We start from the raw sequence: 26349 nt of genomic DNA, 5'->3' as shown, positions 1-26349 counted from the left end.
ACTTCATAGCTTCCTTCATTTAAATCAAGGGCACAATGCCAGAGCTCAATTCAGCAACAGATTAAGTGAGGGACAAAAATTCAACAATCTAAAAAGCAGATAGCTCTCTGGTGGTTTGGCTTGATTGAGAGATAAAATTTGGAATATCTAGAGGGATAATTGCTTAGAAGGAATTCTTTGTAAATGTATTAATTCACTTTTCAATGAAAATTTGACTACAAAATGTTTAGTGTATATTTTGTTACAGAAGTCTCTAGTAAGATATTCTTCATTGCTGATTAAAGATAGAATTATGTGATTTAGATAGCCAACTAAGTAGAAGGGAAAATAGACCACATCTGAACAATAAGTTGTTTAAACCAGCATTTTTACTAGAAAAAAAAAATGCATGGAGGTGACTCAGGAAATATCTACAAAGTAACTGAACTTTCTCTGATAAAAAATTGAATGATGGATGACCTTCCACCTGAAAATACTACACCAAAGAATATGAATGTGATAGTTTTTGACTATTTTCTTAAGTATTTAAAGCCTATCTCCCACAGTAGTCATAAAAATAAAATCTGAAAACTTTATCCCTGAAATGTCTAATTTTATATTTATTAGGTTTATTCTGTACCTTTCAGACTTCTATTAGTAAAACATACTAATAAATCAATAAATAGCTGATATATTACATAGACTTATAGTATTACTTCTACTTGATTAAAACTGATCTGATAAATCAACTCCCTGGATTGGGACTATCTTATCTGGAACTATTTGGACTATATTTTTTAACTCTTTATCAATGTACTGGAGCTCATGTGATTCTCTTCAAGTATCTCCTTCCTTCCTTCATTTTCTTTTTTTTAATTTGTCTTAGTTTTTTGTTTGTTTCTTTTTTTAAATAGGGAAGGGATTTTTTCTGTGTGTGTGTGTGTGTGTGTGTGTGTGTTTTCCTTCCTTCATTCTCTGAGGAAGACTCCAGAACCAATTTATTGTACCATATGCCTGAATATATGTCCACATGTGCTTTTCCACAAGTATCTGTGAGTTATAGAAGTTCAACATGGAACCATAGTTATTGTTACATGAACCCTGAGCCTACTGAGCATGCCAGTAATTAAGTAGATGTGTTCCAAGAATCCTCAGCAATCAAAATATACATATCCTGAGCCCTTGAAAAATACGAATACCACTATAACATATGAAATTATCCATAAAATGCAATAAAGCTAATCCACAGTGATATGCTGTGATGTGGCGATAATGATCCTAAGCCTTTGGCTTGGTTCCCTTACTAGATGGTTGGTTTATCGCCCCACAACAGATTCTAAAGAAGCCCAGCTCAATTCCATGCTTCAGTGACATTACAGTTTTTTGAAATTCTACTTTTATATTTAATTGAAAATCAGTGAAATCAACAAGTGAATCTATAGCCGAACTGCCTAAAGTGAGTGTTACTGAAAGTAGGGCGGAATTAAAAATTTCATCAATGATATTAGTTTCCCAAAAGAATATTATGTATTAAAATTTTCTGAGGCAAAGCAGTGTAATGAGAAGGGCAGGCAGTTAATTTGGAAATCAAAACTTTGTTAAACTTTGTTAAACTTGGTCCACTTGCTAGCGATGGACTCACAGATTTCTTTTTTTTTCTTTTTTTTTTTTACTTTTAATTTTTTTTTATTTTTTATAAACATATATTTTTATCCCCAGGGGTACAGGTCTGTGGACTCACAGATTTCTTAACAATTCTAGGTATTATCTTTCTTACTGATGAAATGAGACAGTCATTCCTCTCAGGGTCATAGATTGTTGTGATAATCAACAGAGATAACGCTTAAGTGCCTATAAAAGTATATTGTTCCACAGATAGTTATAACAGTATTTTTCCCTATTAGCCAGATCTTGTTTTTAAAGGCAAGAACCTAAGCTTGCAACTTATTTTTCCCCCTCAAATATAGTAGTAGTTGAACATTACTATTTAAGTGTCTACTGTTATGTTTAAATTGTATAATTTAATTACAGGTCTATCGATAGACTATGTGGAAAACAAGCTTTATTGGATCAGTTCGGGAAATAGAACCATAAATAGATGCAACCTGGATGGTGGTAATTTAGAAGTAATAGAGTCAATGAAAGAAGAATTAACAAAAGCTACAGCCCTAACCATCATGGGTAAGTGTAATGGTTCTATAGCTAGGATGCTGTGTATTGATTGGAGTTGATTAATTATGACCTGTTAAAGCTTAGAAAAGTTACTGCTCCATTAACACCAGAAGCACATTCAAATTATACATCTCTATGTGAGTTTTTCTTTTTTCTTTTTTAACCTTAGCAAACAGACTTGTAAGATTATCCAGATCAGGGACTTCGTGCTGTTTACAATACAAACTTTACCATTATTGATTCTTGGCTGTGACTTGTATTATTTTATGATTTTTTTCTTTGTTCTACTGCAATATAAGGGCCTTGTGTCTTTGTCACAATAAGGTCAAATGTGACTTATCTCTGCTTAAAAAGGATAGCTTGATTTATACAGATAATTCAAAAAACAAGGCCACAGGGTCCATTGACCAAAGAATAAAATTATTCTCCCACAAATAGTTCTTTCTTGTTTTTAAGGATGATTAGTCTTACTGTTTTGAGTCTTATTTCCTTTCTTTTTGGTTCAGTCTTTGGGGAAAAAAAAAGATTTAGATGAAAAATACAATTAGGAAGCTAACAGGGAAGTATGGATTTTCATAGAACAAATAGTCAACTTCTACTGTATTAATATTAGAAGTTGATTTTTGAAATATGAATTTTAATACAAAGTAGTTTGAGCTTTAGAAAAGATATAAGAATGCCATAAATAAGTGGTTTTTGGTGAGGATGGTTGTGCCTTTACTTAATGAATGGCTGGCTATAAACTGACCTTCATCGTAGGTCAGCAGTATTGGGATTAGATCTAACACAGAGAATCTCAGTAGTATGTCTGGTTATAGAAAATCAGAAAACTGATTTCATAGTTCCAACTTTAAATATGAGGTATTCTGGATAGCGCGCGCGCGTGTGTGTGTGTCTATATATACTATATCATTTCCCAAATTGAATGTTAATTTTATTTTTGGTTTTGTTTTAACTAATGACTATTGATTAATATACAAAGTTTAAAAGTAAATAGTTGTTAACTGAGAAAGATAGGAAAATTTATTCTCTACTAAAAATGTGCTTTAATCACCTTTTATTTCAATTAGATTTCAAATATCTGAATAAAAGTGAATCCATTTTAGATATTACAAATTATTATTTAAAACAGGATGAGTCTGGGATATAAGAAAAAATTAAAATTCAGTTCAGTTCAACATGTATTTAGAATCTTCTAAGTACAGACAGTGTACTTATCTCTGAAGTACAAATATAAACATGGACAATGTTCTCAAACAGAACAAAATGGAACATACCTTTCTGTGAGACAGAAAGAGAGAAAAAAAGATTGTTTCAGCCCATCGTCAATCACAAAGAATATTTCAGTTTCAATAGTTGAGAAATACAGTTAGTAAATATATTTGCTTTAATAAAGTTATGAGAATCACATGGAAATGCATGGGAATACACTTGTGAAAATGTAATTTTTTACAAATATCAAAGGTAAAGTCTGGCGTCACTTAATTTGATCTTTAAAGCACTCTGGAAATTTACCGCTTTGGGCATTTGCAGATATCTGACATAGTGTGGCATCAGACATTAAGTAGCTTTGTTTTGCTGTAGTTTTATTCCTAAATGGCTGTCTTTCTGCTATCATTTTCACCATTCTTTTTCTAGTTATTCTTAGAATTAGTGTTATTTTTTAAAAGTTTTTCTCCAGAGGAGGAATTTAAACTTGTAAAAAAAATCTTATTTTTAATAACGTCCCAGGTGTCTTTCTAGACTTTGGACAATTCCTATATTGTTTGAAGAGTGTTATACTTTTCAGAAATTAGACACACACGCATGCACACAACGATTGTATCTGACAAGTAGGTTATTTTAAAGCATACATTTATTTATAATATTCTTATAAGGCAATAAGTAAAATAAGATTATTTTATATTACTCAGCTTTGGCAAATTAACAAGAAAATTTTGTTTTATGTATACTTGTACATATTTTAAATCATCTGAGTAAAAATAGCAGAGTTTAAATTCTCCAACAGTCCCCAAATCACCACCCACATTATGTTTTCAAAACTTGAATTCAAACATACCTTATGAAATCAACCTAAACTAGCAAATAATACAGCTAAGTATCACAATAAATTAGAGGGAAAAATGTTAAAAATATTTTACAACATTTCAAAAAGTCTTTGACTTTTTAGTAGATATATATGTATGTATATATGTATACTATAAAAACCATTTCCTCATACAATAATGGAAAGCTTTCTAAAGGTTTATTTCTGCTAACGTGGTTGCTACCCACCCTGCTGTTAGTAGAAAATGAATACTAAACTTACAGAACTCAGTGCTGGAAACAAAGTCTCAGAAATAGAGCAGTAGTCCCTTACAGCAAAATAAAATAAAATCAGTTAGTTTTCTTCCCTGATAAAATCCAAGAGTGAGAGTTTGGGGGAGGTCCTAATGCCTATATTGTAGCAGCACTGTGAAGCTGATAGGACATCAGCACCACATAGGGAGCCCAACTTTGCATACACTGAAATTGTTTTAACAAGTGAATGGTCATGTATGTATACCCCTCCCTGTCACCATAATTTGATCAAACCCGAGAGATAAAAAATAAATATAATAAAACCTATTAATGTCTCTGTTTTCAACAATTCATTCAGTGGACATATCGAAATATATTTTGAGTTTGAAGAGATGCTGCAGAACAACCTTGTTTTACAAAGTTCTCTACCTTGGCTCTGAACTTGCTCTGTGGCTCAGATCCCCCCTTCTTTGAGAACCTCTCTCCTCTTTTTCTTTGGGGTTGGAATAAAGGACAATGACCTGTTTCCTGCTGAGGCTAAGTATTATAGTCATATAAAAAGGGCAATATAAGAGTAAAACAGAAGAACTTTACAACTTCCTATCCAAGGGATTACAAATGATTATAGCTACAAATGTTGAGGAGCTACTTACCTACAGCAATACTGAAATTACACATCTAGAAAGCAAGGAAATAATTGGGCTATGACATTATCAGTTACATACCAGTGTACACCACCTCCTCAGACATACTACCCGAGCAATTATAACTAACTGAAAGTCTGTGTTTCACTAAAATTTAGAAGTAGTTTTCCTAAAATTGAATGAAAATTCTATTTAGACAGTTCTTACCATTTTTTTCAAACCTCAAAGATGATAAATTCTAACTATTTAGAGTTGACAGTATTATTTAGAGTAAAATATACAAAAGAAACTGAAAGGAACTTTGAAATATTAAGATTAGGTAAAGTAGAAGGTTAATAAAGCAATGAATTGATGATTTAGCCAAGTCTAAGACCCCAAGATCAAGATTTCTAAATCCAAACTTTCACACTTTGATACTTCATGCAAGAATTAGTGCTAAACTTCTGTCCCCTTGAGTGTGGCCTAGACTTAGTGACTCGTTTCTCATGAATAAAATAAGACAAATGGGATGGTGTGTGACTTTGGAGGTAAGGTCGTAAAAGGCATGAGCCTTTCTCCTTGTCTCTATTTCTTGGATGGCTGACTCAGGGCAAAGCCAGCTCACATGTCATGTCCACACAGCAAGGAACTGGGACCTTTGGCCAGTAGCCATATGAGTCAGTCATCTTGAAAGTAGAACCCCCATCTCAGTTAAGATTCAGATGACTATAGTCCAAGCCAATGCATTATAGCAACCCTAAGAGAGAGCTCAAACCAGAACCACCAATATACCTGCTCCCAAACCCCCGACCCACAGAAACTGTGAGACACAACAGATGTTTATTGTTTTAAGATACTGAGTTTCAAGGCTATTTGTTAAGACAGCAAAAAGATAAATAATTTATATGTCATTCCATCTACAGAACTCATTCTTTTATATACAATTACAAATCAAATCCTTATTTAATAGAATCAGAAAAATTGTGATGAGTAAAGTGTGTCAGGTGTAATAAAACCCAGACAGTCCAGTATCATGGTCGGTAGAAACTAAGCCTAGGCTTCAATATCCAGACTCATATGGGAATGGCAGGAAGTATGATAAAACTGGAGAAAGCTAATGCCTCATCTCTCAGGTCTACTTATTTTTACCATAAAGAACATTAAACAGTTGTGCCAGAGCTTTCATTTTGCAAGAGAGGCAGGAAATCCAGTTAAAACAAAACAAAACACACACACACACACAAAAAAAACTTCTCAAGTTTTAAATATTAGCAAGGAATCATATTTTAAAAAAAAATGCAGGCTAATATACTCTATAGGATTACCCTGAAAATTAGCATGATATAAACCAAGCAAACTAACAAAAACCACCATCACAAACCTATGGATGGACATACTTGATTCAGCCCAAAGAACAGCAGTTAGTTCTCACCTCTGGTTTGATCATCATCATGCATACTGGTGACTTTGAATTATTGTGAGAAGAGGTGGGATTAAGGCTGCTAATGCCTAGCTATACCAGTAGAGAAGACTAGGTAAAAGTCAGTCAGTCAGTCAATCAATCAATCAATCCCCTGGTAAAGCTGGCATAATTTACAGAAAAGAAGTGGTCTCTCTCCTACAGGACAGGATGTAATGCTTTTCCACCAGGCTTTTGTGGTCCTGTTTGACCAGACTTTGTATTCTGCCTGAGGTATATAGAGATGAAGAAACTATGAATATGGCGTATTAATCTTATTTCAGTTCAACTTAAACTAGCCTATAACTTTTAATATCAAATTCTTCCTCATTTAAAAAAAAAAAAGTGACCTTGTCAATTGTCTTTCTCAAACTGTCAGAGCCAGCACAAACAACAGTTTCTGCTTTCAAATGCAATAGCTTGTAACTCTAAAATTATCTACTAATTTGTCTTCGATATTTTTCTCAGTATATAACTGCTTTTTATGGGAATTTTCTTTTATAAATATACTTCAGTTTCATGAAATACTGATATTCTAGAATGCTTTCTTACATGATTTTTAGGTTATTTGGGCTATAAAATAGGATACAGTCAGCTATGTCATATTTGACTATTGATTACCTAGATACAGAACATTTTTTTGTTTGTTTTTGTTCAGCTTTCCTCATAACTTTTGGCATTTTCCTGATCATTAATGCCTGCAGGAGACAGTGAGGTTAACTTAATCAAGTTGCCATTCAATTTTAGGTGTCTTTGCGGAAAGGAGGAAGAGGTTGAAACTATTGACTAAAATTAGGATTTGTGGGTTATTTATGGATTATTTTTAACAAACTATTTCTTTTCACTGTCAGCATCTGTAGCTTGAGAGGAGAGTATATATATTGTGTTCACATTGAAGAGAGAGTTAGAAAAATCAATTCATGGTCCTGAGAGGAAAGACACAAATTAAACAAATGAACTGGCTGATACAGACTTACTGGTATTTGAAGAAAATTAAGATGGAATTCAGGAAATAGTAGGATAGTGACTTATCTGTATTTTGTATTTTTGGGGGGTGGAGCAGGGAGGATCTGGGACAAATGAACCATATATTTAAAATAGAAGTGGAGGTATGGGAATAACTTAAGCAAACAAAGAAATCTGTGTGTCTACATAAAAATTCTTGGCGCTTCTGGATTTAATAGTCAGCATCTTCTTGAATCACAGGCTGATCTTCATATAGTCCATTAAAATGTGTCATGTAGTAACTTGTCAAGTTTTTCTAGGGTAAGAATTTGAGTTCAGGGCACTACAAGGGGTATATGCTTGAATTTAAAATTTCACCCCTTATTCCTATCCTATGAGCTATTTACTCATTGTTCTTTGCTAAGCCATTGAATATGCAGTTAGCATCGTTGAGATTCAATTGCACATCTAATTTTTGTTTTGTTTTCTGGTGCTATATGACTTTTGGAAGTTGTCTTTGTGATAGTATTTACAGATAAGAATCCCAAAGTTAACATGACATGTTCTTGAACGTCGTCTGAGGGAAAGACCTTCCTCTGCTCTGTGGTCGTTCTAGCTGGATTTAGAATCAAATTGACATGACACAGATTAACAGGAAAAAAATCAAATTTAATAGTTGTACATATGAGTAATGAAGTTTAGGAATATAGGTGAGGTTCAGTGGGGTAGAGTCAGGAGCCGACAACCAAGAAAGAATTCTTGAGACTTCTTTGGTACAAAATGGTGGTTTATTAAAGTACAGGGACAGGACCCATGGGCAGAAAGAGCTGTGGCACTGCAGTCCCAAAGAGTGGCTGATTATATACTCAGGAGTTGGGCAGGTGAAGACAAAGAGGATGTTCAGAAGGACTGTTATATGTAATGAAGACTCTCAGGATACTGGAGGCCTGGTTATTGTCAAGCCAAAGCTGTTTTGCCCTCTAATGAGACACTAACATGAAGACAGCTGGGAGCTCCCAGCTATTACAAATCCTTGTCAATGAGCTTTAGGTTTAGAAGAAATTCAGCTTTATTCACTTTAACTTGTGCCTCAACCTCCCTCCATTTTAAGGAGAGGAGGATGATGTTAGGGCTTCAGGAACTGAGTTATGGGTCTTTGGAAGTCAGACTATTGATAATAAAGCTTCTTCCTTGTAAATCACTAGAACATTTGTAAACCAAGGGAGCTCAGGTCTTGCAGGATTGTGATCTCTACAAGTGCACTATTTCTTCTTCCTTTAGGGAAGCCAGAAATGCCTCAGAAATTTCACATATATCCCATAGTGAAAGGGAGGGTTTGCAGGGTGTCAGCTTCTGCTTTGTCTCCAGCTTGCCTTCTCTTCCCTCATCATGAGGAATCTACACACATGAAATTCCAAAGAGAATACGTCCAGATGGAACTTACATGAGCTGAAGAGAAGGATAGGGCCCTCAGGATGACACAAAGTGGAGAAAGCTCATTAATAAGAAGAGAAAAGAGATGTTTAGAAAAACCAGGTTGCTCTGTTACTGCAGATAAGTTTTTTAGGTAAAGGGGTGTCTCTGTTAATCATTCTCTTCCTGTTACAGGGTCTCCTTTCCAATGTAAATTTACACAGTTGTGTAGGAGGCAAAGAGCTTTTCCTGCATTAGCTGGGGTTTTATTTCTTACAGCTCAGAATAGTCTTAATGCCAGCATGGCCCATCTTGGGTCAGCCTTCTCTGGGCCTCTACAATGTCAATGTTTATATACAAAATGGATAAGTAGTCTTACTTATATACAAAATGACTAAGTAGAGAGACAGCAAGAATTGTGAATAAAAATAATGTTCACTTATGAAATTATGCTAATGAGAATTCATATGCATCTATTCTAGTTGTTAGGCAAAGTTATTCTATTTTGACTTTTAGTTGATAATTCAGTGGATGTTTACAACATAGAATTGCATAGATTACTTGTCTTAGAATAGGTTTGTACTTTTTATATATATCTAAGTAGCTATCTCCAATATCCATCTAATCTTAGAATCACTTGCAAAACTTGGCTAACTTCTCTTTAAAATAAAAGAAAGATTGACTCACAGGTAAAGGCAAAAAAAAAAAATCTTTAATTATGCATTTTCTATGAATACTTAAACTCAACTGATTTCTCAATCACAGTTTAAATATATTATACTATTGATCTGTTTCAAGTAGCAATTTGCCAGAATAGGTTTAATATGTAAATATTAGAAGGATATTGAATTTTGGCTACTGTTAGGATCAATAAAGGAGAAAAGGCATGTTTCATGTGCATTTTCAGTCTCCTATCAAAAACAAACTCTGCCCTTTAATGAATAGAAAGTTGGCTTTTCACTTCTCTTGATTTGGTTATGCACCCATTTGTTTTAAGTCATTGCTAACAAAATAAATGAATCATTTGCTCTTTAGGGAACCCTTGGAAGGTTATAATAAATATAATTCCTACGGACATTTGATTATACTTTTCATAGGCTCATTTCACAGAACTGAGGTCATCATTATAGCTGCTATGGAGAGTCGTAGCATATGGGTAGTTTGTCATGGGGAAGCCAAGGCTGACACATTAAAATTCTTCCAGAACCATCTGAGTATCAGAGAAGGGCATATGTTTTCACTTAAGAATGAATACAGTGTTAATATTGTTGGAGATTAGATGTTTCCAATATTCCCAGGAGAATTTCTACAACCAAACAGTTATAATTGTCTGTTTCTCTGTGGACTGAAAGAAATTCTAAGCTAATGATAAAAAATTAGTCTTGGCCTACACTAACATGGTTTCTTGACTGATTTCTCAAACACACACACACACAGACACACACACACACAAATGTGTGTGTGTGTATATATATTTTATATATATTATTTTCAGCAAAATATTACTTGGTGTAATGACTAATATTAGGGTTTATAAAATAAAGCATATCTAGCACTCAGTTTTCATACTTGCTATGGATTTCCTCAGATAGATAATATACCGTATAGATAATGATAGGAATGTGGAAAAAAAAAAAACTATACAATAACCCAGTAAAACTGGCATTCAGAAATCACCAAAAGTCTTTTTTTCCTACTTTACTTCCTGAAATAAATTATTATGGCAGGTTGTCATGGCATCTATGGGATATTGTAAATGATGGCAAGTGACAGACTGTGAGTATGGTATGTTTTGTCTGTCTACAGTCCTTAGATTGAACACTCACAGATTGAAAATAAAATTTAGTCTAGATGGATACTCGGTCTTCTTATGACAAGGCGACGGCTCTAATAACTTACAATTCTTAACTTGAATAATCTACCTTAAGAAGTCATTTCCTATTTTGTACAATGCAAGTCTACATGTTGTTGGATGCAGGGTTTTGTTTTTCTTTTTGTTTTTAAATCAAAGCTTGCTAAGTATTCCTCTGCCTTTGCTTGTGAAAAGGCTGAAACTTAGTTTCAATAAAGTCTGTTCTTCTTGTGAAAAGTTTCCCTTGCTTTCCTTCCTTTTCTTCTTTCTTTTAATGCTCTATCTTTTTCTCTGTATCTTGGACGTCATTGATAGCTCTGCCCCTTTATTTGTTTTGTTGTTTACTTGTTTGGCCTGTTGATTTTTCTTCACAGTCTAGGTAGATTCTTAACAACTTTTTGTTTGGGCTACTGAATGACCCCTTAACCTTTTTTTCACTCTCTGAATCGCCAGTCTCCAAACTTTTGGGACCTGCTGTGCTCAGACTGTTATGCCCCAATAATGGTTCCGTGATTAAAGGAGCGAGACTGATACAAAGCGAGGGTCAAACAAAGCTTTATTTTGCACCAAGCATCAAGAATCTAACCGAACGTTCAGGGACGCACCTTTTACAAGAGAGGGCCACCCTTCTCTGTTTCACAGACTCGCTTTTAAGGGCAAAGGCCATGCGGTCGGGCCTGGCCACGCACAGGTGGCCAATGAGATTGTAACACACACAGGAAACTCCACAGTGATGCTAGGTGACCAACTGAGTTACAATTTACCCTAGTAGACATTTGAACCAGTCTATTACACCTTGATTAGGATTGGCGCCAAAAAGGCTCCCAAATGGTGGGGGCCCATACTCTTTGGTAGCTAGGGAGACAGTATTCAACCCCCCACTGATCCATGTCTCCACCTGGCCTGACCCACCCTTGTATCTGGGCTTTGTTACCTGGAGCTGGTTTCTGGGACTTCTTTTTAAGTGAATCTCCTGTGGGAAGGGGAGCAGGAACAGTTTAAGGGTTAAAAACAAGGTTTTTGTTTAACCTCAATGAAAGCCTCTTGCTAAAGTATGAAAATATAAAATAGGTCTTTACACAGACCAGCTGTGGCACCCCTACTCAGCTATAACATTTCAGGGGCTGAAAAGCACTCACAACTTAACTCCTTTTCATCTACCAAAAGTTGTTTGTCAGGTAATTATTAGTGTCACTTTATGGATAAAATAAGCTAGAGTCAATAAGACATGTTAAAACCCAAAGCAGTGTTGGTCCCACCTTACAAAAAAAGAAATTTACAGTCAATGGGATTTGTGAACATTCACTCTTCTGGGACTCACCTGAGATCTTGATTCAAGTTACGTTCTATTTTTATTACCAGGAAGAACATTCCTAGCCATAACTTGATTTTTCATGTGATCCACCTCTATCCCTGTTTTCCTGTCAGTCAGGTATGATACATCCAGGCAAACTTTCCCTGTATCTGATTATACCCTGCTTATTTATATTTGTCTTGCTATTTCTTGTTCCTTGACTACTTTCCATATTTATCACCTACCATCATGGGTGAAATGCCACCCTTCTATGCCTACTTCAACTTTACCTCAATGTAATTTGAGGTTTTTCTCTCCACATGACCCCTTTGTATTTTCCTAATGCAGAGGAATATTTTTTGTCTTTTCTAATGTGAATCTGTCTCACTTCTCCATAATTTGGGACATTTTATTCATATATGCATCATTCATGACACACAGAAAGATGCTTTACACTGAGTACATTTCAATAAGTAGTAATAGAATGTATGAATAAATAAAACAATGACCATCTACATGCAAAAACCTCTGCCACAGCAATCAAAATGTATTTTCAAAGCATGCATGTTTATGCAGACTGGTCACAACCATAAATCTAATGTAGAATTTAAATATGTCCTGAAATAAACTTCGAGAGAAAATATTTTTATAATATAATGATTTAAATTGGAAAGGGAAAAATGAGTAATAAGATAAATGTGTAAAATATAGTCAATTATTTCAGGCACTTATTGTATATGCATATGCATATAGAAATGCAAAATAAGAAGGGTTAAATTGGATTGTGTTTGTTCTAAAAAAACTAAACAGCTTAATGGAAGAAGAAAATAAAATACTCATAAACAAGCACAAATAAAAGACATCCAAAACGAGACAAAAACTGGAATGTTTGGAATGGTTTAGGCTCTTAAGGCTAGCCTCTCACTGCTGAGCCTAACAGCATTATCCTCTTTAATAATAATAATTGACAGTCTAAATAAATAAATCATTCTAGTATTTAGGTTACAAATCTTACCTCATGTAATTCTCACAGCAATCTCCTGAGACAGGTATCATTAACACTGCTTATCCCAGAGGTCCCAGCAGAGGCTCAGCCAGCCTAAATTAATCACTCAGGGTTACACAGTTAATGAATAGTGTAGCAAGCTTTCTAGTCATGATCCTTAGACTTTAAAGCCTGTGTTTCTTCTAGGAATTTCTTCTAGACATAGTTATACTAAGATGTATGTACACTGAGTTGTATGCAAGAACATACTTGGAAGTTGTACTTGTGATTAGGAAAGCCAAGGGAAAAAAATCTGTATATCTATTATAAATGAATAGACAAGTGAATCATGAAATATTTGTGCAGTAAAATATAATGCAGCTATTAAATATGAGGTAAATCTATATTTTGGTTTGAATATTAGCCAATATATATTTTTAATGAAAAATAGCTAGGTTCAAAAAGTCTATAGAGACTGCTCCAATTTTTATCGCATGTTTGCATTTCTTTAGTTAAATACACAAATTTAGATGTATTTTCAAAATCATATTTTATCCATTATGCTGCCCTGTTTATCTCAATAATTATTATTTACAGAGCATCTACTCTCTAAATGTACACGTATTATTGCTAATAGACACAGTAACTATTAAAAAAAAATAAGTACTGCAACTGCAGTGTTACTGCCGCAAACAATGTGGATTGTCCAAGGTCAAACCTGGGTCTCGCACATAATTCTAACTCCAAAATTAGAACTCTTTTCACTACCCAAGTTATTATCAACCCAAGGCAGTTTTGTCCATTGGACAACATTTAGAAATGTCTAAAGACATTTTTTTTTAAGATTTTATTTATTTATTTGACAGACAGAGAGAGATCACAAGTAGGCAGAGAGGCAGGCAGAGAGAGAGGAGGGAAGCAGGCTCCCTGCTGAGCAGAGAGCCGGGATTGGGGGCTGGATCCTAGGACCCTGGGATCATGACCTGAGTCGAAGGCAGAGTCTTAACCCACTGAGCCACCCACCCAGGTGCCCCTAAAGACATTTCAGATTGTCAGAGCTGTAGGGTAGAGAGGTTGATGCCCTCATTCTAGTGGGTCTAAAACAAGGATACTGGTATACACCTTAAAAGGCCCAGTGTAGTCTTCCCTAACAAGGAACTATTTGAATCAAAATGCCAGTAGGCTGAGGTTGAGAAACCTAGATCAAAAAAATTCCTTCTGTTTTCTTTCTTTTAAGCGTAACTCAATGAAAAAGAGTCTGGATTTGTGTTTTTTATGATTATATGTATCTTAGTCTTATATATCATATATTATAATGCAGATAGCAATTTATTTGTCCTAATTTCAATTTGTTTAGTCATTCAAACAATTAGCAAGTGACTATAAAGATCCAGGCACTAATTTAGGTGCTAGGAATACAACAGAGCTTACAGCAGGTAACAAATCCATCATCATGGGGCTGATCTCCCCAGTGGGAGAAAACAATGTATAAGCAAATACACAAATGTAATAAAGTTTGTCAGGTGATAAAGGGTACTAATGGAGAAAATTCAACCAAGGCAAAAGAATAGGGAGTACAGAGTTGAGTTGAGAGAAAAGAGCCAGAAAAATTACAGTTTTAAGTAGTAAGGTCATGGCAATTTTCACTGGAAAATGACAGTTGTACAAAAATCTGAAAAGAATGAGGAAGTGAGTCATTCCAGTATGTGGGGTAAGAACATGTAAGGAAGAAAGAGCAGGAAGTGGGAATTGACTATTTGATCATATTTTTGAGCAACTGTTACTTTTAGATGGAGATTCTATTTTTTTAATGCTACAGGCATTTATTTTCCCCCCTCCATGAAAGTTTTACTCTGCTTAAAAAACACTTGATAATTTATGTGCTGCCAGTAGTATACCAAAATAGAATAAACAGTTAACTTATATTATGAGCTGGAAGTAGTAATGTACAATAACATTACTTCACTAAAGATTTTAGCTTTCGCGTTTATGAAATTCTTAATAATGACGGAATTAGTTCTGCCCCATGTGTTCCGTTTTATTTCCAATTTACCATATACAATGTTACTATTAATAATTATGTATTTTAATAAGAAAGAAGAGAAATTTCTAGGAAATATGCTTATTTCAAGCTGTTATGGTTAATGTTTATAGAAATTTAAAAAACATGAAATCGATCATATGAAGAAAATAATTATAGTTATTTAGAACACTTAACTTTGAAGAACTCTTAGTTTGTGGCTTTAATTTCAGTTGTTTTAAAATTAAAAGCTTTAATGATTTATATGTTTATGCAGTTGTATTATGCCAGTTAAAATTATTTGGATTTAGAAAGAATATTAATCTATTAAAAAAAAAAATTGGCTTTTTTTTTGAACGAATGATCTCTACACACCAGATTGTGTATTTATAAAAGATTACTCAGTAGAAAGCATTCATGGAAGAGAGAATATAATGCTTGAAAATGGTTCTTTTAATTAAGAGTCTTTAAAACAGTTCAGAAAAATAACCCCAGTTGCTATTGCAAGGATTGAAAAAAATGTTAATTCTCTTAGATATACAAATGATCATCAGTGTACTTATATTATATATTTATATAATTATTGTTGTGTTTAAACTTGAATTATAGAAGTATGTTCTACTTAAAAATACAAGTAGTTAAAAACAAACAACATATGACTTAAAAAGGTACAAAAGATATTCCATTTACTTAAAAATTGGGTGTATATCTACTTTTCAGCAAAAGATCCAGTGATTTAATTGATACACGTAGATTGCATCTCTATCTGTAATTTCATATCTAGAAACCAGTTTATCTTAAATGCACTATAACCATGCTGTATAGTTAAAATAATTCTCCTTTCAAATCATACTTTTCAAAAAGAGTTAAGATACTTTTTAGTGTACACCAAGCAATGTCACTTAGTGCAGAGAACTTCAAATATATCCACCTAAATTTTCTAAGCCATCAGTCTTCTAATTGCCATAACACTATTCATTAAAGTAACAGTAATATATGAAATATATCCAGGCAGTTTGCCCAGCACTAAGTATAGCACATAGTTGTCTTCTCTAAGTACTCAAACTACCATTAATGAAAACTAATAGCCCATCAAAATTTACATTAAAAGTACTACGAGAAATCTCCAAAGGACTATATGTGATACTATTCCAGCAGTTTCTGTCACCTTAAATTGCTGTGTTCCAATATGTTGTTCTTCTTAATGCTAATTACCTAACAGAATGGATAAATACTACAATTGCAAAGTACATCATAGTACTATTTTTGTAACCAGATTATAATTAGTGATCAGAGAATGGTCTCATTAACATAAATGGTATAATTAAATCATCTCAGCTTTACCATACTTAAAAGCATTAAATAAGTGATTGTCTCCCCTTTATAAACTATTAAAGGTTAACTTTTCTGAAATTGTTTTCCCCACCCCAGGAAAAATAAGTCTACATTGTTCATGTTTATGGCATTAAAAAAAGAACAAATTTGAAAATGCATATTCTCTTTGAGTAGGGCATAATTGTTTTATATTGCCCCAGGTCTCCTCTTTAATATAAAAAGAAAAAAAAAAGGGGGTGTAGAGTACAAAAAGCCATGACATGTTTTAGATTTATAATAGATTTTTGAGTTAATATAGTTACAGCAGCAATGTAGTGAATCTAGAAAATGAATCAAGAGAACCAAGGAGGTCATTCCACAAGTTTGCCAGTATTCTGTAGGTAATCTCCCATGTTGGAATGTAACAATAACTCGGAATCAAATTATGATCTGGTGAATATTATTTACTTAAACTGAAGTTAAGCAATCAGACTTTAGCCCTTTTTGATATTTGGCGACTCTGTTTAACTAAAATTAGACTTAGATAGATGGCGTTTAAGCACAGAGGATTTTCTGGAGCCATATATACCTAGATTTAGGAAAATGAAAAAAAAAATGTACCTGGGCATCAGTACATTTATATTTCTTTTTTTCCCCTTTCCATAATCAGCATCAGCACAATCTCATATAATGTAGAGAGAATATTAAGCATTACAAAGTGGAAATAAATGTCCTCATCAATTTAATTCTAATTAATACTGCTCCATATTTAAACATAACCATTCAAGGAATATCCTGTGTTTTATAGGAGAAAAAAATGAAAGAAAAAAAATCAGCTGTACCCTTTAAAAATATGATGCTTTTAGGTTTTTAAATTGTATGTAAAATTGTTCTATATAGCTTATAATGTAGATGTATCAAAGATAGACAGTACTCAAAGGGCCAGTGATAAGATTATTTTGCTCTGAATTGACTCCAAATGAGATTATGTGTGGGAGGAAAAAGGACTGTAATCTTAGAACTGAGGTAAGAGCTTTGCCTAAAAGATGTGACAAGATTTAGAAGGACAGGTAGGTGACCCAGAAAACTTTACAAGAGGACTCTTCAGTTTGTGGAATAGCAAATACAAAAAGAGTACAAGTGGCATGGTAAGGATTACCATTAATTCAATTGAAAAGAAAAACATTTTTCTTTTTTTCAAACAGTGATTTGACCTTGGCAACAAGATTGCCTTTAATGGTGGCAAACATATTGAAAATCTCTTAAGCTGGAGTATTTCTTATATTTATATGGATGAACAAAATACATAAAAACTTTATAGTTATAGCATGCAGGCATAACTATACCGTCAGTAAAATTTCAAAATTATTTAACCATGCTCTATTATCTTAATGACCCTCTCCCCTTGAAACATGTTTTTCTTTTTTTGAATACCTCCAAATCACTTCCATACAAATTACATCCAAGTATTCATGTGTGTTATGTGTTATGTGTGTGTGTGTGTGTGTGTGTGTGTGTGTGTGTGTTTCTTCAGATACTTGTGCCATCCAGATTTGTTGTAGGGAATTCTGGTTGTGAGAAATCTAGTCCAAGTTGGAGATTACTTGGTCTAGAGTGACAAAGATCACATCTCCAGATCATCTTTCCTCCTAAAAATTTGTATCAGTAAGTGACCATTTTTTAAAAATCCTAGATGTAATGAGAAATGTATTATTTGCTAATTTGGAGTTATATTCTTTTTTCAGGAACATTATATTGTGATCTCTGTCAAACATAGAGTCCTTATCTAGTGGATTTCTTTGTATAAAAAGGATGGCACAATGTAGTGATCATATAAGGATGCTCATTCTGGATTTCCTTTAGAAGGCACATGAATTCTTCTTTATTTTATAGTTTATATTTAAAATATGACATTCATGATTTAATGAAATATAAAGTAAAGGATTGTAGAATGATTCTCACTTTATAAACAATTTTATTTTTCTTTTCTGATTCAAGAGTATGCTCCAGCTGGTACATTTCTAATTCAACTCAGTTGGAAGTATTGAGTTGCAATGACATATTTTGCTATATGATGATATACAAGCTCCTTTTCTCCTGACTAGTGCTACATTGTAGAGGTTTTACATGTTTTTATTTTCAAGTGAATAGATACATTAAGTTATTTGGGAAAGGCAAGAACATATCAAATGGGATCACCAAAGATCATTTCTGACTATTTTTTAACCTTTTCCCCAGTAGTTTATTTATATACCCCCACATATATTTCTAGATTAGTAAATTTTATCATATTAATTATTTGGCAGTATCAAGAATTAGGTAGTAATTGCAACAACAAAATTCATAGTTTAATAATAAGGAGAGAGCAGCAAATTATCCAATTTAGAACAGCCATTTAACAATTTTTAAAATACTGGAACCTTATTATACACTGTGTATTTAAGCCAAGATAAAATGCTAGTTAAGTCTCATATATCCAAAGGAAAAAAAATTGCTCAAGAAGCACACTAGAAAGGTGACTTAAATTAATTGAAATTGAAGTTACATAATATGAATGCTAAAACAGTAAATTATTTTAAAATGGATAAAAATAGCAACATTTCCAAAATAGCAAGAATTTTTGATATAACACTGAGGTTTAAAGCTTGCATTAAATTTATGACATATATACTTTTTAAATTATATATAAACTTCATTTCACTTTTAATTTGTCTTCAACATTACTTTCTAGATCAGTAAAGGTTTCAACAATGTCACTTTAATGTTTATATGATATTCCACTATATACTTGTATGATATTTTATTTAAATAATCACCTATATATAAATGATAAAGTTTCAATATTCTTTTTTAAATTATAGATATTATAACGACTATCCTAATAGGTAATCATTTGCTGAGCTTAAGGTACAGTTTTTGAGGGAACATTTCTGGGTCAGATTGTTTAAAAATTTTTAAGGGTTTATCATTCATTTTCTTTTGCTCTCATAATCATTTTTGTCAGTTGATGAAAGCAGTAGTGCTATTTTTCCCTGCTCTCTCTCCTTACTTGAGCTATCTGGTAAGACACCTAATGGTTTTTGTTTTGTTTTGTTTTTTGTATTTTGTTTCTTTTTGTTTGTTTTATTTCATTCAGAGTAGCATGGTTCTCAGACCCTTCTAAATCATGATTGTTATCTTCTAAGCCTTCCCATCTTTCAGACTTCTTCCCAAAACTGAAAACTAAGACCTGCATATAATAATGAAGATATATTTAGGACAAGGTCTACTGAGATTAATTCTTCCTGGACACTGTTTTATATGGTGTTCGGTTACCAGTAACAGAGAGTTTCATTCTGGTTATCTCTGGAAAACAGAATACAGTTTCTGGGAAGTTTTTGCCAAAGAGGTGCTATTTGAACTTACACTGGCAAGAAAGATCTTAGCCTTGTGAAAATTTCCAAGGAAGAACTTTCTGGGCAGAGAAGATAACAAATACAAAGCCTTAAGGGCAAAAGTGCTTGTCATGTTGTGATTAACATGGTTAGAGTGATAGGAGCTTCCTTCCAGAGGAGAGGACGATTACAGGGAAAGATCCTGAGGAAAGTACCCAATACGGTAAAGAATAAGGAGTTTATTCTAATAGCCATTTGAAGGGCTATCAGGAGTTTTATAATCTGGATGTGTTTTTAAAATATTATTTGACAGTATGTGAAGCCCAGATGACTGGGCTGTGGGAGGGGCACAAATAGAAATTTTGGAAACTTGGAAAACTTCACAAGTTTGTTGTTATAGGAGTTTAGGTGAGAGACTGATAGCTCGAAGCATTGTGGTACCAGAAGAAGTGAGAGAAATGGAGGTCTTAGAAAGGATTTGGATGTAGGTAACAGAATGTATTTTAGAAGTGAGGTTCAGATCTGTTTTCAATTCAGGCTGAATTTTCTCTCAGTTGTGCTTCTCAGCCTGGCCCTTCAAAATGTCTCAGACTCATTTTAATAACTTCCCCAGCAAGCTTTTACCAAGTAAAAATAAATAAATAAATGAAATAAACAAACAAACAGACAAATAAATAAATAAAATTAAACAAACAAAAACTAGTAGATATGGGGTAGTGTATTAGCTAAATTTGCCATAATGAAACACTATAGACTGAGTAGATTAAACAATAAAATTGATTTTCTCACAAGTCTAGAAGCTAGACTTCTAAGATGAAGGATTCAATAGGTTCTGTTTCTCCTCAGGCCCTCTTGACTTGCAGATGACTGCCTTCACATCAAGTCCTCTTGTCATCTTTACTCTGTGCTCACGGCGCTGGTGTCTCTTCTTAACCTGAAACCACTCCTATTGGGTTAGGACCCACCCTTATGACCTCATGATCCTTAGTTACTTCTTTAAAAACCTTGTCTTCAAATGAAGTCACTTTGGGGGTTAAGGATTCAATATATAATTTTAGGAGCACATAATTCAGTCAGAAAGAGGAAAGCCATCACCTAACTTAACCTACTTTAGAACTTTCTTAAGCAAGAGAGCCCTTAACAGGGGGAAAATTATTTTCTTAAACCCTTCACTGAAACAATGTATAAGTAAATATCAAACAAAGAAGTTGTTTTCTTTTTTTTTTTATTTTTTATTTTTCATAAACATATATTTTTATCCCCAGGGGTACAGGTCTGTGAATCACCAGGTTTACACACTTCACAGCACTCACCAAAGCACATACCCTCCCCAATGTCCATAATCCCACCCCCTTCTCCCAAACCCCCTCCCCCCAGCAACCCTCAGTTTCTTTTGTGAGATTAAGAGTCACTTATGGTTTGTCTCCCTCCCAATCCCATCTTCTTTCATTTATTCTTCTCCTACCCACTTAAGCCCCCATGTTGCATAACCACTTCCCCATATCAGGGAGATCATATGATAGTTGTCTTTCTTTGCTTGACTTATATCACTAAGCATGATACGCTCAGGTTCCATCCATGTTGTCGCAAATGGCAAGATTTCATTTCTTTTGATGGCTGCATAGTATTCCATTGTGTATATAGACCACATCTTCTTGATCCATTCATCTGTTGATGGACATCTAGGTTCTTTCCATAGTTTGGCTATTGTGGACATTGATGCTATAAACATTCGGGTGCACGTGACCCTTTGGATCACTACGTTTGTATCTTTAGTGTAAATACCCAATAGTGAAATTGCTGGGTCATAGGGCAGTTCTATTTTCAACATTTTGAGGAACCTCCATGCTGTTTTCCAGAGTGGCTGCACCAGCTTGCATTCCCACCAACAGTGTAGGAGGGTTCCCCTTTCTCCGCATCCTCGCCAGCATCTGTCATTTCCTGACTTGTTGATTTTAGCCATTCTGACTGGTGTGAGGTGATATCTCATTGTGGTTTTGATTTGTATTTCCCTGATGCCGAGTGATATGGAGCACTTTTTCATGTGTCTGTTGGCCATCTGGATGTCTTCATTGCAAATGTCTGTTAATGTCCTCTGCCCATTTCTTGATTGGATTATTTGTTCTTTGGGTGTTGAGTTTGCTAAGTTCTTTATAGATTCTGGACACTAGTCCTTTATCTGATATGTCGTTTGCAAATATCTTCTCCCATTCTGTCAGTTGTCTTTTGGTTTTGTTAACTGTTTCCTTTGCTGTGCAAAAGCTTTTGATCTTGATGAAATCCCAATAGTTCATTTTTGCCCTTGCTTCCCTTGCCTTTGGTGTTGTTCCTAGGAAGATGTTGCTGCGGCTGAGGTCGAAGAGGTTGCTGCCTGTGTTCTCCTCAAGGATTTTGATGGATTCCTTTCGCACACTGAGGTCCTTCATCCATTTTGAGTCTATTTTCGTGTGTGGTGTAAGGAAATGGTCCAATTTCATTTTTCTGCATGTGGCTGTCCAATTTTCCCAGCACCATTTGTTGAAGAGACTGTCTTTTTTCCACTGGACATTCTTCCCTGCTTTGTCGAAGATTAGTTGACCATAGAGTTGAGGGTCTATTTCTGGGCTCTCTATTCTGTTCCATTGATCTATGTGTCTGTTTTTGTGCCAGTACCATGCTGTCTTGATGATGACAGCTTTGTAATAGAGCTTGAAGTCTGCAATTGTGATGCCACCAACTTTGGCTTTCTTTTTCAATATCCCTTTGGCTATTCGAGGTCTTTTCTGGTTCCATATAAATTTTAGAATTATTTGTTCCATTTCTTTGAAAAAGATGGATGGTACTTTGATAGGAATTGCATTAAATGTGTAGATTGCTTTAGGTAGCATAGACATTTTCACAATATTTATTCTTCCAATCCAGGAGCTTGGAACATTTTTCCATTTTTTTGTGTCTTCCTCAATTTCTTTCATGAGTACTTTATAGTTTTCTGAGTATAGATTCTGTGCCTCTTTGGTTAGGTTTATTCCTAGGTATATTATGGTTATGGGTGCAATTGTAAATGGGATTGACTCCTTAATTTCTCTTTCTTTGGTCTTGCTGTTGGTTTAGAGAAATGCAACTGATTTCTGTGCATTGATTTTATATCCTGACACTTTACTGAATTCCTGTACAAGTTCTAGCAGTTTTGGAGTGGAGTCTTTTGGGTTTTCTACATATAGTATCATATCATCAGTGAAGAGTGATAATTTGACTTCTTCTTTGCCGATTTGGATGCCTTTAATTTCCTTTTGTTGTCTGATTGCTGAGGCTAGGACCTCTAGTACTATGTTGAATAGCAGTGGTGATAATGGACATCCCTGCTGTGTTCCTGACCTTAGCGGAAAAGCTTTCAGTTTTTCTCCATTGAGAATGATATTCGCAGTGGGTTTTTCATAGATGGGTTTGATGATATTGAGGTATGTGCCCTCTACCATACACTTTGAAGAGTTTTGATCAGGAAGGGATGCTGTACTTTGTCAAATGCTTTTTCAGCATCTATTCAGAGTATCATATGGTTCTTGTTCTTTCTTTTATTGATGTGTTGTATCACATTGACTGACTTGCAGATGTTGAACCGGAATAAATCCCTGGAATAAATCCCACTTGGTCGTGGTGAATAATCCTTTTAATGTACTGTTGAATCCTATTGGATAGTATTTTGTTGAGTATTTTCGCATCTGTGTTCATCAAGGATATTGGTCTATAGCTCTCTTTTTTGATGGGATCCTTGTCTGGTTTTGGGATCAAGGTGATGCTGGCCTCATAAAATGAGTTTGGAAGTTTTCCTTCCATTTCTATTTTTTGGAACAGTTTCAGGATTATAGGAATTAGTTCTTCTTTAAATGTTTTGTAGAACTCCCACGGGAAGCCGTATGCCCCTGGGCTTTTGTTTGTTTGGAGATTTTTAATGACTGTTTCAATCTCCTTACTGGTTATGGGTCTGTTCAGGCTTTCTATTTCTTCCTGGTTCAGTTGTGGTAGTTTATATGTTTCTAGGAATGCATCCATTTCTTCCAGATTGTCAAATTTGTTGGCATAGAGTTGCTCATAGTATCTTCTTATAATAGTTTGTATTTCTTTGGTGTTAGTTGTGATATCTCCTCTTTTATTCATGATTTTATTTATTTGGTTCCTTTCTCTTTTCTTTTTGATAAGTCGAGCCAGGGGTTTATCAATTTTATTAATTCTTTCAAAGAACCAGCTCCTACTTTCGTTGATTTCTTCTATTGTTTTTTTGGTTTCTATTTCATTGATTTCTGCTCTGATCTTTATGATTTCTCTTCTCCTGCTGGGCTTAGGGTTTCTTTCTTGTTCTTTCTCCAGCTCCTTTAGGTGTAGGGTTAGGTTGTGTACCTGAGACCTTTCTTGTTTCTTGAGAAAGGCTTGTACCGCTATATATTTTCCTCTCGGGACTGCCTTTGTTGTGTCCCACAGATTTTGAACCGTTGTATTTTCATTATCATTTGTTTCCATGATTTTTTTCAATTCTTCTTTAATTTCCCGGTTGACCCATTCATTCTTTAGAAGGATACTGTTTAGTCTCCATGTATTTGGGTTCTTTCCAAACTTCCTTTTGTGGTTGAGTTCTAGCTTTAGAGCATTGTGGTCTGAAAATATGCAGGGAATGATCCCAATCTTTTGATACCGGTTGAGTCCTGATTTAGGACCGAGGATGTGATCTATTCTGGAGAATGTTCCATGTGCACTAGAGAAGAATGTGTATTCTGTTGCTTTGGGATGAAATATTCTGAATATATCTGTAATGTCCATCTGGTCCAGTGTGTCATTTAAGGCCTTTATTTCCTTGCTGATCTTTTGCTTGGATGACCTGTCCATTTCAGTGAGGGGAGTGTTAAAGTCCCCTACTATTATTGTATTATTGTTGATGTGTTTCTTTGATTTTGTTATTAATTGGTTTATATAGTTGGCTGCTCCCACATTGGGGGCATAGATATTTAAAATTGTTAAATCTTCTTGTCGGACAGACCCTTTGAGTATGATATAGTGTCCTTCCTCATCTCTTATTATAGTCTTAGGCTTAAAATCTAATTGATCTGATATAAGGATTGCCACTCCTGTTTTCCTCTGATGTCCATTAGCATGGTAAATTCTTTTCCACCCCCTCACTTTAAATCTGGAGGTGTTTTTGGGCTTAAAATGTGTTTCTTGGAGGCAACATATAGATGGGTTTTGTTTTTTTTATCCATTCTGATACCCTGTGTCTTTTGACAGGGGCATTTAGCCCATTCACATTCAGGGTAACTATTGAGAGATATGAATTTAGTGCCATTGTATTGCCTGTAAGGTGACTGTTACTGTATATGGTCTCTGTTCCTTTCTGATCTACCACTTGTAGGCTCTCTCTTTGCTTAGAGGACCCCTTTCAATATTTCCTGTAGACCTATTTGGTGTTTGCAAATTCTTTCAGTTTTTGTTTGTCCTGGAAGCTTTTAATCTCTCCTTCTATTTTCAATGATAGCCTAGCTGGATATAGTATTCTTGGCTGCATGTTTTTCTCATTTAGTGCTCTGAAAATATCATGCCAGCTCTTTTTGGACTGCCAGGTCTCTGTGGATAAGTCTGCTGCCAATCTAATATTTTTGCCATTGTATGTTACAGACTTCTTGTCCTGGGCTGCTTTCAGGATTTTTTCTTTGTCACTAAGACTTGTAAATTTTACTATTAGTTGATGGGGTGTGGGCCTATTCTTATTGATTTTGAGGGGCATTCTCTGAACCTCCTGAATTTTGATGCTCGTTCCCTTTGCCATATTGGGGAAATTCTCCCCAATAATTCTCTCCAGTATACCTTCTGCTCCCCTCTCTCTTTCTTCTTCTTCTGGAATCCCAATTATTCTAATGTTGTTTCGTCTTATGGTGTCACTTATCTCTCGAATTCTCCCCTCATGTTCCAGTAGCTGTTTGTCCCTCTTTTGCTCAGCTTCTTTATTTTCTGTCATTTGGTCTTCTATATCACTAATTCTTTCTTCTGCCTCATTTATCCTAGCAGTGAGAGCCTCCATTTTGGATTGCACCTCATTAATAGCTTTCTTTATTTCAACTTGGTTAGATTTTAGTTCTTTTATTTCTCCAGAAAGGGCTTTTATATCTCTCAAGAGGGTTTCTCTAATATCTTCCATGCCTTTTTCGAGCCCGGCTAGAACCTTGAGAATTGTCATTCTGAACTCTAGATCTGACATATTACCAATGTCTGTAGTGATTAGGTCCCTATCCTTTGGTACTGCCTCTTCTACTTTTTTTTGTGTTCAATTTTTCCGTCTTGTCATTTTGTCCAGATAAGAGTATATGAAGGACCAAGTAAAATACTAAAAGGGTGGCAACAGCCCCAGGAAAATATGCTTTAACCAAATTAGAAGGGATCCCAAATCGTGAGGGGGTAGAAAGGGGATAAAAAAAAGAGGTTCAAAAAGGAAGAAAGAAAAAAAAAAAAAAAAAAAAAAAGAAAAGAATTAAAAAAAGAAAACAAATAAGAAAAATATAAAAAAAAAAAAATATATATATTGGATAAATTAGTTAAAAAATGTTAAAAAAGAAAAAGGTAAAAGTTAAAAAAAAATTTTACCAGAAGGCGAGAAAAAAAAAACAAAAAATGAAAAAG

General features: G+C 34.4%; 1 protein-coding gene across 1 annotated transcript in view; it reads left to right on the top strand.

Annotated features, from left to right (window-relative positions):
* LRP1B (LDL receptor related protein 1B) overlaps positions 1-26349 on the top strand; it is a 1620129-nt gene that overhangs the window by 1035804 nt on the left and 557976 nt on the right. Inside the window, exon 32 of the mRNA XM_045066491.1 lies at positions 2011-2160. Within this exon, the coding sequence (XP_044922426.1) occupies positions 2011-2160 (150 nt within the window). The remainder of the gene's footprint in view (positions 1-2010; positions 2161-26349) is intronic.

Source organism: Mustela putorius, unplaced genomic scaffold, assembly GCF_011764305.1.
Source record: "Mustela putorius furo isolate JIRA1106 unplaced genomic scaffold, ASM1176430v1.1 tig00003867_pilon_pilon_pilon, whole genome shotgun sequence".
Lineage (NCBI taxonomy): Eukaryota > Metazoa > Chordata > Mammalia > Carnivora > Mustelidae > Mustela > Mustela putorius.
The sequence above is the reverse complement of the archived record's forward strand: the minus strand, read 5'-3'. Positions and strand labels throughout refer to the sequence as shown.